The sequence below is a fragment of the Saccopteryx leptura genome, chromosome 2 (genome assembly GCF_036850995.1).
Source record: "Saccopteryx leptura isolate mSacLep1 chromosome 2, mSacLep1_pri_phased_curated, whole genome shotgun sequence".
In the NCBI taxonomy this organism is placed as follows: domain Eukaryota; kingdom Metazoa; phylum Chordata; class Mammalia; order Chiroptera; family Emballonuridae; genus Saccopteryx; species Saccopteryx leptura.
In genome coordinates this window covers 228,875,602-228,890,888 of record NC_089504.1, presented here as the reverse complement: position 1 = coordinate 228,890,888, position 15,287 = coordinate 228,875,602, and the positions used below count along the sequence as shown (strand labels likewise).

Below are 15,287 nucleotides of genomic sequence, written 5' to 3'. Positions count from 1 at the left end.
CAGTGTCTCAGATGACGAGGAAGTGAGACAAAAACCTCTGGGGCCATAGGTCTTGGCTCTGAATTTGTTTTAAAAAATCTTGTAATGATGTCTGTATGGGAGGCTTCTTAATGGTAACACATGTTTTTCAGGAGATAACAACAACATTGAATTAATGGCTGTCACCTGAGCCAGAACAGGGCATCCTAGGATCACACACACATACACACACACACACACACACACTCACTAGATAATAGATCCCAAGTTCCATGCCCACAGGGCCTGGAGTAAATGAACAAGAAAAAATACTGTGTAATGAAAAAACCCAAAATACTTGGTGTTCTCCTCCTGTTATATTTCCTTTAATACTCATTTAAAACTTTTAGTTTTGACACTCTGGTCCCCAATGTGCAGGAAGTGTTCTCCACAACAAGAATTTCTGTGATGCACCCATTGTATGTCCTACGAGTTCCCTCCATTCTCACACTATCTGCACGGAGACAGGGTCAGACCCACAGGATTAGGGCTCTGTCCCACAAGACTGTCCCCACTTCAGGTGCCAACCACACAGAGGAGGTCTCCTACTGCCCACAATCTCTGTTTGAATTTTCTGTATCCGGAGGTTCCCACGATCCTGTCTTTGGGCTTGATGACAGCACTAGAGCATCACATGGAACCCAGGGAAAGACGTGCTTACACTTCTGTGTTATTAGAGGACGTGGTAAAGGACACAGGCAGACACGCAGATGATGACACATAGGAGTTGAGGTCTGGGAAGGTCCTGAGCACAGACCTCCCTCAGCATTACTGACACTTCGCATAAGGTCAGTCTGACATCACAGACAAAGGAGGGACTGGGTATCATATTTCAGTACGTGCCAGCTCTTCTCTTGTTCCCAAGAGTATTTGTATGTTAAGAACATCGGGATTCACTTAACTAAACACACATTTATCTCATATTGATGAACTCCCATGAATTAGCCTTTTCCCAATATAAAAATAAGTACTTTCTTTTGATCAAACCCAGGTAGGCAGTGGAGACCACACTGCATTGTGAGGATGGCTGTGTTGTGCAGACAGAAAGAAGGGTGCTGTGTGCTCACCCCGCCTTGTGCTTCCTGAGACCAGAGACCCCACAGCTGAGGGTCCTGTGCCTGCAGAAGAAACATAGACATTTTTCCTTGATTTCGCAGGACCTGGACTGCTGATTAAGTGGGAGTGTTGTCAGAGCTAATCTGCACCAAATTCCTCCTCCTTGCCTAAATTACATCCTGGATCAAGGGAAGTGGCTTCTAACGCACTGGCCTTATTAGCTGCAGCCTCCGGGACCTGGAAGGTCTTACAGAGAACGATCCCAGGGATGGGTTTGCATGAAGAACCATCCTCACAGGACTGACAGACAACAAGAACAGTAGTCCACTTGTCCTCATGCTTCATCTCTGAGGAAGTGGCTACATGAGGTGCACTGGACATACACACCTGTCTTTCTCTCTCCCACTCTGGGACACAATTCAGCACTTTCCCTGAAGATAGTGTCAGATCCACAGATCCAGTGCTCAGTCACACACACACACACACATACTGAGGAGCCACTGCGCCACCTCACCCGCAGGTGTTGTAAAGTACCAAAAGCTACAGAATCAATATTAATATTTTAAGAGGCTTAAAGAACATTTTATTAATTTGGGTTAAGGTGTGCAGAGAAATTGTGAGAATAGTCTCTGTACTGTGTGATTGGCATAAAACCAGGATGGCCCTTGGCATTGTATTGTAAATGCAAAGGGAAGGAAAACATGGATTCCCTGACATTCTACCACACCTGTGGGAAAAGGGATGAATGGCTAGCCAGGTGCAGGAAGAGAAAAGCCAAAATAAACCTTTTCTTATAGTAATGAGCCATTTGCGGGCATTTGTCTCCACGGAAACTACCTCTCCCATGTGAATGCATGCAGTTAATGTGTGTGACTCTGAACCAAGAGATAGCAGATAAACATTAGAAAATATAGGAATGTCTTTTAATATGTAAAGAGGCATCTTTCTATCGTTGTGTTGACTTGTAAATTTTGTTTTCTTCAAAATGATGTATGGCTTGCAAATTGAACATGATCTTATCATGTTAAAGGGCATATGACTATAACCAATAGTGGTAAAGGGCACCTAATTGCAATTTTTGCTTTTGTACTTCCCACTTGCAAAATTATAAAAACTAGGTAGAAAAAAATATAAATAAATAAATAAATAAATAAATAAATAAATAAATAAATAAATAAACTAGGTAGAACAAAGGGCCTGCGCACTCTCCCTAAGATTTCTGTTGGAGTTGCCGACGCTTGGCCAAGCTAGACAAAAAAGCTTTGGTGTGGAGTTGATGGATTTTGTTCCTGTCTTCAATGTTTCGAGTCCCTCCGGATTAGGCTTAACAACACACAGCCTCCTCTCTCTGAGTGCACACCCCCCTGGGCTCTGCAGTTCTCAGGCTCCTGTCCCCCAGAACTCAGGAATCAGTCTGTGCTAACTCAGCATCCTCAGGGTCAGAATTGTCAGGAGGCAGACTGTCCCTCAGAGGGAACCCCAGAGACAGGAGTGTAGCTGGGGTCTGGTTATAAGAGCTGCCAGAAAATTCCCTGAGCACCTGCTCTCCCGGGATGGGTGTGACCCTCAGGGTCCAAGAGTGAGTCTCCAGTCCTTGTCAGCAGCTCAGCTAAAATCTCCTCTGTCCCAACCTGGGCCACAGGCTTTTTACCTCAGGCACATAGTCTGCCCCTGTCTCCATCTTGTGACACGTGGGTCCTTTGACAAAATATGTTTAGTCTAATTGCCATTTGTAATTTAAATAGAGTCCTTTATTTTTTGAGTCCCTGAATGAACATGTTCTCTGTCCTGTAATGCTGGACACAAGGAGCAGAGCTGTAGGGGCACCCACCCCTGACCCCACGGCACTCTGTCCTGGGAGCTCTGTCTCCGTGTGGTGGTGCCATCACCGAGGTTGTCTGAAGTTCATAGGAGGGGGCACTCTGGGGTTTCCTTTGGCTCTTGGGAAGCTTCTTTTGAGCTCTCAAAGGAATTTGATACCTTTTTGAGGAGAGTGTCTTTGTTTGCTTGGTAACTTCTATCTATTTATAGAAGATAAATATCTATCTATCTATCATCTATCTATCCATTTATTTCTTTATCTATCTATCTATGTATCTATCTACACAGCTCAGAAATATTAGGGAATATTTTATAATTTCTTATTTATTTTGAAATACCCCCTATTTTTTCTGAGCAATATATCAACCTATATATAATTTTCTACACTATACATATGTATATATTAAACACTATGCACTCATGTCTGTGTTTGCAGTTTCCATCCCCAGCCTGTGCCGAATCAGCTGTCTCCCTCTCTGCATCACCAACCCACTGGGTCACCCCCTGCACCCTGAGCAGTGACGTCAGTGTCAGGGACACAGGATATGCTGGTGTCAACAGAAGTGAGGAAGCCCTCTCCAGTCTCCCCTGACAGCAGCAGAGCTGACTGGGCCAACTCCATTCTGGAAAATATAAATCTAACACCATAATTCAGCCTCAGAGATGGAGACGAGGAGGTAAAATTATGAACAAACTAAAGCTCTGTGTATAAGAATGTAAAGATTTGTGTCCAGAGTCACATGGTCTCCAGCAGTGACTATGAGGTTAGCCCTCAGTCTGGTCCTCACTGGGGTGAAAGGTGAACTGTCTATTTAGACTAAACTGACAACTCCAGGCCTGTCCCAGGCCTTGCTTGGGCCCCCTGGCCTTGCCCCATGGTGCTTAGCCTGAGTTGTGGGCAGGGACCTTGACTCTATCTCTGTGACTGGGTCCTTCATTTCAGGGTCCTCGGCATCCTGTTTGCTGACAGTCATCCTTGGTTGTTGGGGACTCTGACCCAGTGATCACGTCATCTCTGGGAGCAGCAGTAACATTGAATCCTATAATGTTACAGGATCCAGCTCAAAGTGTGGGCCGCCCCTAATCTCTGACTCTAGGAAGGACTAGGCTGTCACTGATTCCAGATTGATTTTCTGTTTCCAAGGCCTCACAGGGCCTCACAACCATCTTGGGCTCCAGCCTGAGGATGATGTTATGACAACATTCCCGTAGGTGATGAGACTCAATGCACACAGTGCTGTGTGCTCAGGAGGAAGCGACACAGACACCCCCTCTGAGACCCCTGAGCCGACACTCATTCTTGTGTGATTATTGTCACCTCTGTCACCAGCACCTGAGGATCAGAAGCCCTTCCATGTGTCTTTTTTTCCAAGACTGTCCCCTTCTTTGTCACCATCTAGATGTTCTTAATGGCACCTCCTGCAACCGGTCATGTCCACACAGGACAGAGCTCCTTGGACAGGGCACAGCGTGTGCCCAGACAGACACAAGTGGGACAGAGGTGGCTGATCCCAACAGTGTTAGGAACAAAGACTTAGAGACTGCACTTGACTGGACTCATCAGCGTCAGGTCTCACTTGGGTTTCCAGTTACAGGACGTGAGAGTGTTGAGAAAAGAAGTGTTTTAAACTGGGGCATCTAGACTATAACACACTGAGGAGAAAATAGTCTTCTTTTTGGAAATAAAATGGATGAGTAATAAACGTCTGTGTGTTTTGCTGATTGACCTGAAACACAGGTCTCTGAGGCCCCTTAGGAGTGAGAGGGACGACCTTAGCCCCCACCCCCTTTGTCTACAATCCTGGCAACTTGGGATCCTCTGTGACATCACAAGGGGCTTCAGAAAAGAGGAACAGGACACTAGGGCTGACCTGGTACTAGTTTCAGGAAAAGAGAAGCCCTTGTGCCATCTTCATTTCCTACTTAAAGTGAAGCTACCGTCTGCAGGTGACTCCCGAGTCTCTCTCAGGGTCCTCTGCCCTGAGCTGGGTCTGACTGCTGTCTGTGCCTCCCCCGGTGACCTAACTCCCCGCATCTCCAGGTGCCATGAACATGGATCCATCATGACCACACATCTTCTCGGAGCCGCCGCTCAGTCTCCTTCTGCAGGTCTCAGGTCATCACCTCTCACCCACTTCATTTATAAAGACAAAGCATCTCCCTAGGTCCTGACTGTGTCCTGTTCTCTCACCCCACAGGACCTTTCCAATAATCTGGGTTGATGGTGGACTGTTGGACACCAGGAACAGGGATGCCCCAGTGTCTGTAACTCTCCCTGTGAAGCTCTTGATGAGCCAGGATCTGAGATCACTTATCCTGAGCATGGAGCAGCAAACACAGTGAGCACCCAGCCAGCATAACCCCCTTACCTGTGACCAAGGACAAAGGTGCCTGAGAGTCAGGGGTCCAGCCCTCTTCTCTGGCTCCTGGTTGTAATCAACATGGACTTGTTGACCACCTTTGACCTCTAGCCTGATGAGGAGGCTATCACTATCAGATAGATACAACCCCATGCTCAGAGAACACCTGTGCTAAGGGAAAGAGAGGTAATCATAGACCTCTTCTCTTCAAAGACCCATTTTTCCTCTGTCCTTGATTGTGACCATCACCAGAGGCAGATTAAAGTTGGTTAAGGCCCCGGGCGCAGAAGAAAATATTTGGCCCCTTACATTGGAAAAAAGTGTAAAGTTGGGGTTTTGCGGCGCCCTTCAGAAGTCGGGGCCCAGGGAGCTCGTCCGGTGCACCTGCTGTTAAATCCGCCTCTGAACAACATCCCCCGGTCATAAGACAGATTCTGCTATCACCTGGGCGGTTAAACCAAGCGTACTCATGGTCTTGCCTCACTCTATCTTTAATGGTCAATAAAATATTTACTGTTATTACTGGTTTTACAACTCACATAGAGTCACTTTGTACTGAGATACAAAATACCCCTCAGAGCTGCCGGGCAGGTGACAAGAAATGCACAAGTCTGGCATCTGTGCCCTGGGAGACTCGGGGGCCCTCTCCCGCCTCCCTGCATGGCCCTGCTCCTGGCCTGGGCTTGATGCCCGTCCCCTGCACCCTCACCGCTCAGGGAAGCTGCTTTCTCTGCTTCCCAGAGGTCGCCCTCTGAGGATTCCTGATCTCCAGGTTCTGGGGGACCCTCACTGTGAGGACATGGCTCTCAGACCTGTCACCTGCTCACTTCCTCCACTGTGACCACATGACTTGTCATACCTTTCCCTCTGTGGTTCTTTGTTTGGTGTGATAATAAACAGATATCTATTTTTTCAACCTAAAATTGATAAATTTAACCCCATGAAAATTACCGAACCTTCTCATGACCATGAAGCAGCAAAGACTAAAAATGAACTAATCAGAACTAATGCAAATTAAGAACAATAGGCCCTGAAGATCTTTGAAAAGAGATGAGATATTCTTTCATAGTAATGTTGAGGAGAATTACAAACTAGACAAAAAATATCTTAAATTTATGATATATTTAAGGTTGGGCCAAAGTAGCACTGAGTTTATACTTGTATTATTATTTATTATTTATCTATTTGTCGGGAGCCGATCAACAACTGCTGGCTGACAAGGTCACAGCAGAAGAAGACCCACAACTGCTGGCTGACAAGGTCACAGCAGAAGAAGATCAAAAACTACTGATTGACAAAGTCACAGCAGAGAAGACCAATGGCTGCGGGGTGACAAAGTCACTGCAGTGAAGACCAATGGCTGCGGGGTGACAAAGTCACCACAAAGGAAAGGCACAACGATACTTCCCCCTTTGACTTTTTGAATTAATCTGGCCTTATATCCCCCCTTTTCTGGGTGTGTGCTATTATTTGTGTCACAGGGATAATAGTACTGTGCTTTCCCTGTAGATTCGTAGTGATTTCTTTGGAAATGAGACAGAGGGTGTGAGTTCCACAGAAAAGCCTGTAAGCCCCTTGAACTGGGCTCATAGACATAAGAGGCTGGCTATGATATCCCTCGTAAAGGGTTAAGTTTGTAGGAGAATTCCTTCTTAATCATGTTAAAAAGAATAGATTGTGACTTGTGAATGGGTAGGAAGCAGTGGCTGTGCACAGAGCACCCTTCGGCCTTCACTTAACATTTTTCCTCCCTAGCCTTTTCATGTGATAAAGTAGAGAAACATTCCTTTCTTCTTGCTTATTTGATCTGCAAATAGTGGTATATTCTGAGAAGAATAGAGTCAGAACTTAACTAGTGTTTAAATATAATAAATAAGTAATATTTGATTAGACAATAGTATCTTAGGTAAGGTATAGTAGGATGGCCCATTGTGTGGCCTAGGATGAGAACGTAGTCAGCAAGAAAAGAATGTTTTACTAAAAGAATTGTCTTTTGACTAAAGGCAATTGCTAGGCTTTTTCAATGAGATGTTCTCATGAGATTTAAAAATGTAGGGAAATCCATGGAATGTCTTGTGTTGCTGCTGGGCTATCTTGCAAGTACACTCTGCATATCTTTGGATGAAAGCTATTCTTGATGTTATGTTAATTTCTTTAGAGGCAAGCCTTTTAGAATCTTGTGAGAAAAAGTAGGACACTGCATAAACTCAAGGCCATTTACCTGAGCAAGCGGTGGTCCATTGTTAGTCGTCTGCTAAATCTCTCTCTGCCCCTTAACTCACAACAGCAGTAAAGTTAGTTAACTTTTAGAACTAATACTCTAAAAGCTTTTACTGATGTTGTTATCGCTATTCAAGTTATTTTGTATTTTGAATGATTTGCTACCTGGTTTGTGACTCATAGATGTAAATTAACTGTTATCTGGAAACATGCAAACATAGTGAAACAAAAGCAATAATTAACACCATGTGATTGTAACTCGGTGTGCGTGTATAAAAAGGGAGCTATACTAGCATTTGGCAGAGATGCCTGGCAGTAAATGCTAACCGGAGAATAAAGAGAAAGAAAAGAATTCGGCTCTCTCACTCCATTTTCGCCGACGCCGTCTCCTCCTGTGGGACCCCTGGATCCCCCCCGGGGCTGGACCCCGGCATCTATTTTTTATTATTTATTAATTATTATATTATTTATCTGTTTTGCAGCTATTAACTTGTTTTTGCCCATCTCTGTGTATATGTATTTCTAGGATGAGTTCAAGCATAAATGAGAACACACTGAATTAATCAACAACAAAAGACCTGTCATCTCTGACAACATCCTGTTCTCATGACAAAGACACAGATAAAGAGCCAGGACGTGTGCAGTGAGGACGGGGAGCTGACGGGAGCCCTGACAACAACCCTCAAACCAAATCCATCCACCAGCAAGGCTGACCCAGTAGAGTATCACCAGGTAGGAATCAACAGGGTTCTCCACAGAACCTTAATCCTGGACCTTGTACAGACTGGTCATGTACTAGTAATGAACCCAGGGGCCAGACAGAAGCAAACTCAAATCTCAGACAATCCTATAATATTTGGCAACATTGCATTTTATTTTGCTGTCTGGAGATCATTAGCAATGTAAAAAAAATAATGACTCAATCCCAAATTCCACTGAGGGGACTTACTCATTCTACTGCCCTGGGTAGTGACCTCAAAACTATTCAACTGCACAAACCAGCTCCCTTCCAGGAGAGGTGGGTGATATGAAATGTGCTGCAGGATGTGCCTTCTGAGACCAGCAGGGGGCGCTGGTGGACTGCGCCTGAGAGCTCAGGGTTTTGGGCCAGGCAGGCTAGGAAAGTTCTCTACTGGCTCTTGCACACTTGGGCAGGCAGTGTCCTCATTGAAGTGTGACTTTCTTGCACCTGTGGGACCAAGAAAGGCACATGAGCAGTTGGCGCTGACTCACACACTTACCTAGCATCTTCCCACAAAGATTCAATTGTCCAGGCCTGATTTACAGCTTTCCCACCCATGTCAGGAACAAAGACTTACTTCAGTTGACCAGACACAGCAACCTCGGGTCTCACTTGGGTTTCCAGTTACTGGAAGTGAGAGTGTTGGGAAAAGAAGTGTTTTAAATTGGGGCATCTGGACTATAACACACTGAGGAGAAGATAGTCTTCATTTTTGGAGGTAAAATGGATGAGTAATAAATGTCTGTGTGTGTTTTGTTGATCCACCTGCAAGACAAGGTCTCTGAGACCCCTTAACAGTGAGAGGGGCACCCTTAGCCCTACACCCCCTTTGTCTACAATCCCAGTGGCCCTGAGTCCCTATGTGATGTCACAAGCAGCTTCAGAAAAGGGGGTTCAGTGCACCAGTGCTCCTCTACTGGAGGGCCTGGTGTGTCAGAGAGGACAAGTGAGGTGGGGTCTGAGGGTCGGGTGGGACAGTGTGTGACAATCCTGAGATTGCTCCGACCAGCTGACAGCTCCCTCAGGGCCACCAGGAAGCTTGGCCATCAGTGTGCTCAGTGGGTGAGCTGTCCTGCCAGGACCCATGCTGATCAAGACAAGACCCAGGAGCCTCTGCCTTGGGTTTGTCTCCTCCTTCTCCTTCTGGTCTGTGAGGACCCCGGGCATGGAGGGCAGGAGTACTTGCAGAATGCTGTGAATAATGATGGAGACAAAGGTCACCATTGCCTGTTGCTAATTTTTGTGAATGCCCTTTCCTCATTTCATTAACTAAGATACTGCATTTAGTGCTAAGTTATGCAGGTATGTGAGTGTTCATTAGAATATTATAAATGCATGTGTTTATATTTTTATATGGCTTCTTAGGAGTTGCTTTTAAATCTGATAAAAGGGCCTTACTGGCATCAATCAAGACATTAGGATCATATTTATTGATGTATAAATATATTGTTTTATATTAAAATATTTATATTTCTTAATATTAAACAAAATTTGTATCATTAGAATAAATCACACTTCATAATAGTGTATAGAATTATTTATATGTTACTGGGCTCTCTTATTTTAAACATTTGTAGCAATATTTCATGGTAATAGACTGTAATTTCCCTTTATGCTTAATTCATGAGTAATGTGTGTTTATCAATGCTATAACCAAAAACTATGACTGCTATATACTTTTGAGTATTCTGGAAAATATGAAGAATATAATTGGAACCATCTAATCTTTGAAGGTTTGGTCGAGGTTCCCTGTGAAAATGTGTGTGTCTCATGGCATTCAGTGAAGTAGTTTCATTAAGTTTTTAATTTTTCTACAGAAATTGTTTTGTGAATTTCTATATTTCTACTAGAGCCATTTTTGTATGTGACGCTGGTCATGCAGGTTCACATTGGATTCGGACAGATGGTAAAGGAACTGTAGAGACAGAGTATGGTGGGCCATTCCGTTTATTAAAGTCTCACAAAGGTGGACAAATAAGCAGCAGGAAAGAACTGCTTCCCTCTCTCTCTCTCTGGACTCTTCAGCAAAACAGGCTGGGGGAACAGCCTGTTTTCCTTTCCTAGCAAACAATAGCAAACAATGGCCCCTCCTAAGCAGGCAGGCAATCCACAACTTGCAATCTGCCGCCCTGAGGGCAAGCACCAGTCTCACATAGACTGTACACACATGGCGCTGCCCCGTGCTCAGGCAATATTTAGGCAAAGTGCAAGCGAGCAAACCTAACACACTTGTACCACATTGGTTTGCCCAATAGCATGTTTCACGGAAAGCATGCATTTTATCTATTTTAATAGAGGTTATCTCTTAATTTTTATAAATTTTTCATTCTTACATGTTTGACCAAGAGGGGGCACTGCTGAGTTGCCCTGTGGTCTTGACACAACTGCTCAGTGAGGAACATTCACTAAAGAAGTTAAAAAATACAACAATAATAGTAATAAATAAATAAATAATCATGGACCTCAAGTCTGGCCCTGTGATCACTGATGGAGACTCAGCAGCCCTGTGATCTCTGTCCTGGTGAAGTAGTGTGCACAGGGACGTTTTTTTTTTTTCTTTTCCCTGGGTAGGTGCTTCCTCACAAGACTCCCCAAAGCAATAAAGCCAACCTCCATCCTACTCAGTCTGGGGTGTGAGCTGAGCTCAGTACCAAGGCTATTACTGTTTTCTAGGGGTTGGCGGTCACTGAGGGACACATATTTGCATGGACAGCCCCTCCTCTGGCAGAGGGGGGAGAAGAAAAGGAGGCCTGGGGCAGCCCAGCCCCACTGTGGGCTCAGGGCTGTGAGCACCATGGCCTGGACCCCTCTCCTCCTCGTGCTCCTCTCTAACTGCACAGGTAGGGACAGCCTCACAGAGGGCAGCAGTCCAACCAGCATCAGCCACATTGGCTCAGACACTGAGAAACTTTACTTAAGTTCTTGTCACATGTGCCATCTGTGTTTGCAGGTTCCCTGTCCCAGCCTGTGGTGACACAGCCACCTTCCTTCTCTGCATCTCTGGGAGCATCAGCCAGACTCACCTGCACCTTGAGCAGTGGCTTTGATGTTGGCAGCTATCCTATATGCTGGTTCCAGCTAAAATTGGGGAGTGCTCCCTGGTTTCTCCTGAGGTTCAAGTCAGACTCAGATAAGCACCAGGGCTCCGGGGTCCCCAGCCGCTTCTCTGGATCCAAAGATGCCTCGGCCAATGCGGGGCTCCTGCTCATCTCTGGGCTGCAGCCTGAGGACGAGGCGGACTATTACTGTGCTACATGGGACAGCAGCAATAAGAATGACACAGTGCTGCAGGCCACGGGGAAGTGAGACTCAAACCTCCCTGTGCTTCCCCTGCCTGGGAATGTCAACATTGCTGCGCTTGAGGTAAAGTCCAGTTCAGGGTGACGTCTGTTGTCAGAAACTGCTTTCATTGTACCCGTGGATGTGCAAAGGTATTCTTATTTTTCTTCATCAGAATGGTCATTCTTTTATTGCTAACACCTTCTTACCCTGATCATGTGCACCCAGGCATAAATCAGGTCTCAGGACTGTGATTCTCTCCTTGGGGACAGATGAGGAAGTAGGTGTCTGACCTCACCCATGGCCAACCGATGGTCGAAGTCTGACTCAGCCATGTGCGCGGTCTGAGTGCTTCTGGTCAGCCACTGAGTCCAGCTTATCCCTCACGCATCTCCCGGAGATCAGCTCGACAAGGTCTGTACCTTCTCTTTGCATTGTGCTCACTGTGGCCTCTCTGTGGGGACTGTCATTCTCCTTCTGAGGCTCAGAGGAAGCAGGGCTCTGTGGCTCTAGGCATGCTGAGGGAAAAAAAAAAGGCCTTTCCAGAGTGAGACGTGACTGTGTGTGACGTCCTTGTGCACAAGAGACACCAGTGTCAGCTTCCTCACACCTGTGCAGGTTCTGTGAGAGCGCCCTCTCTCCTCCATTTCAGCGTGACCTGAGGCTTGTGCCAAGATGTCAATGGAGCTGGGGACAATTAAAGTTTAGGAACACCAGTGATGGAGATCCACCCCACAAAGCTTTGACAGAGGATCATGAAGGTGTGGGGAGTTGTAGAGTCACAACTCTGGGGACACTCCAGGCCTGACATGGGCTTGTCCCTTTCTTACCCTTCTCTCTGCACAGGTGAAAGGGATGAGGGAACTCTAGAAATGGTCATCAGGGGTCCATTCCCTGTCCCTCTTTTTCTGTTCCTACTACCAGGTCACCCCATGCATTGTCTTCATTTCCTACTAAGAGTGAAGCTATCGTCGGCAGGTGACTCCCGAGTCTCTCTCAGGGTGCCCTGCCCTGAGCTGGGTTGGACTGCCGTCTGTGCCTCCCTCAGTGATCTAACTCCTGAGTCTCCTGTTGCCGGGAACATGGATCCATCATGGTCACGCATCTCCTCGAAGCCGCTGCTGAGTCTTCTCCAGGTCTCACATCATAACCTCTCACCCACTTCATTTATTAAAGACACTCAATCTCAGGTGTGAGTACTTGTCCAGAGGGACAACACCACATCCATCCTGCTGCCCCTGGTCCCACCCCGTCTGCTTCTCAGGAGGCTCAGGAGAAGGTAGGAGGGCCATGGATTTTGTTAAATCCTATTGTTTTGTGTCGGGGGCGCAGAGAGAGAGAGATCAGCAGATGAAATCATCAAGGACTAGCAAAGGACCACCGCTCGCTCAGGCAAATGGCCTTGAGTTCGTGCTGTGTCCTATTTTTATTCACAAGACTTCAAAAAGCTTGTTTACTGAGAAATTGGCATAACATCACGTGTAACTTTTACTTAAAGATACATGGAGTGCACCTGCAAGATAGCTTAGTAACAACATAATATCAGAAGGCATTAATTGCTATTGCTTCTATGGTTTCCACAACATTCCTCTCCTTATCTGAAGGGATAACCTTGTTAGGTACAGAAATCTTATGAGAATGTTTTACTGAGAAAAAGCCCAGAAACTGCCTTCAGTCACATAGACCTGTTTCAGTGACCTGCCTTCAAGTCACAAAACAATTTTCTTGGTACAACATTCTTTTCTTGTTGGCTGTGTTCCCATCCAAGGCCATGCAATGGGTTATTCCACTACAAAATCCATTGTAAATTTCCCCAGTCACCAGTTCTCATTATGGTGTTTGTGTTTTCACTTGTGAGCATATGAGTTCAATCACCCCTGCACAATCTGGGTATTTGTTGTATCTTTCTGTTGTGTCTTTTGAGGAAGGGGAGACAACTCACATATTAACAGTCACTTCCATTCCCACGTTCACCCAGCACTCAGTAACTACTGATCTATTTCCATGTCTACGAATTTACTTTTTTGTGTGGTTTACACTGTTAAGCTATACAACACGTGGTCCTGTGCATGTGGATTCCTTCATTGAGTGCTTTCACATGACGGCGTTGGAGGCACCATGCTGTGGAGGGATGTGTGCCTCTTAATTTTTATTGCCACACAATGCTCCATTGTATGGACACAGCACAGTTAGTGCATCCATTTATCACTCGTGAACATTGTGGGTTGTTTAAACTCTTTAGAAATTAAGGATGTGGCTACCATGAACATTTCTGTACATGATTGTGTGTGCACAAATGTTCTCATTTATCTTGGGTAGTTACTTAAGACTGGAACTGCTGGATCACATGGTCATTATAAGATACACTTTTTGAGCAACTGTCAGACTGTTTCCCAAAGTGGCTTCATCAGTTGTCATTTTTACCAATGCTGTGTGAGGGCTCTATTTTTCCATATTCTCATCAACTTTTGCATATTTATATATAATTAAAATAATAATATAATATAATATAGTATAACATAACATAACATAATATAACATAACATTATATTTAAGGATAACTGTCCTAGTGGAGGTAAGGTGGTATGGTATTGTGGACTCCATGTCAATTTCTCTAGTTACTAATCATGTTGAGTATCTGCAAGTACTACATAGTTTCCCTAAGTCCTGAGCAGCTGTGACTCAACCATTGCTAAGAATTCCGTACAGGTGATAGTTAACGCACAGAGGTACTACTGTAAGCCAACCACAGTGCTAAGCACCATTCACACACATAAGATTTCTTTGTTATATAATTAGAAATGGATACGTTTGGACTCAATTTGTCTGATTTCAGTATCTATCCATTAACTGCAATGACATATACTATTCTTTACCCAAATTTCTTACTTAAGCAATAAATGTGCAGAAACCCTTATCTCCAAGTACGAGTTTGCATTTCCTCCTAATATCTCTGTGGTGTTTTTATGGGATCCAGATCTAGAACATTCTCTAGTGGACAGGAAGTTCCATTCCTGGAAACGTGTCCGTCCTGCTCAGGAGGGCTTATCCCTTAGAACAGGGCTCAGAAGTTGCCTGTGAAGCAGTTTATGAAGTGACAGTAGTGCTGCTCTACCCAGGAAGGTCCTGTCCACGGGAGACAGGGTCACTTGGTGCTGGGAGCAGGGCCCTGGGTACTAAGGCTCTTCTCACAGACATAGGACAGATGTGGGACTGGGTCCCAGGTCCTGCTCCTAAGCCCCCAGACCTTTGGGGGCCTAGGAGCACATCCAGGATCAGGGTCCCTCCCTCTGCCCCATGAGGAGCAGGGAGCACAGAGGGAAGCGCCATATGCTGTACTTGTTTGTCCAGGGTTCACAGCAGACGCTGTGCTGCACCTGCTCTCCCTCCGCCCCTTAGGATGCCTTCCTCCTGCACCAAGACCACAGCTTCACAATCCTGCTGCCATTGCCTTCTGGTTTGGGACACTTTCCTTCCAGGGTCTGACCTGAGAAATGTGGTGGCCAGAGGGGACTGGGGTGGGGAACTGTGGGAACAGAGGGGGGGATTGAGAAGTACAGATTGTTGGTTACAGAGGAGTCACAGGGATGTAAAGTACCACCTAGGAAACGCAGTCAGTAGTGCTGTGCTGTGTGTGGTGCCAGGTGGGTCTGGAAATATCAGGAGGACATTCCTAAAGTATATGATTGTCTAACCTCTATGCTGTCATGGGAAACTGATACAAAGTGATATGGAATGTGAAATATAATTAAAAAAAATAAATACAGTCTATGCTGTGATTGTTATAGATA

At 45.5% G+C, this 15,287-nt stretch overlaps 1 gene segment (V, D, J or C); it reads left to right on the top strand.

Moving 5' to 3' along the window:
• Positions 1-11,011: 11,011 nt before the first annotated feature.
• Positions 11,012-11,523, top strand: LOC136391868 (immunoglobulin lambda variable 5-39-like). The segment is given in 2 exon segments: positions 11,012-11,057; positions 11,168-11,523. Coding segments are annotated over 2 exon segments (402 nt in total).
• The last annotated feature ends 3,764 nt before the right edge of the window (positions 11,524-15,287 follow it).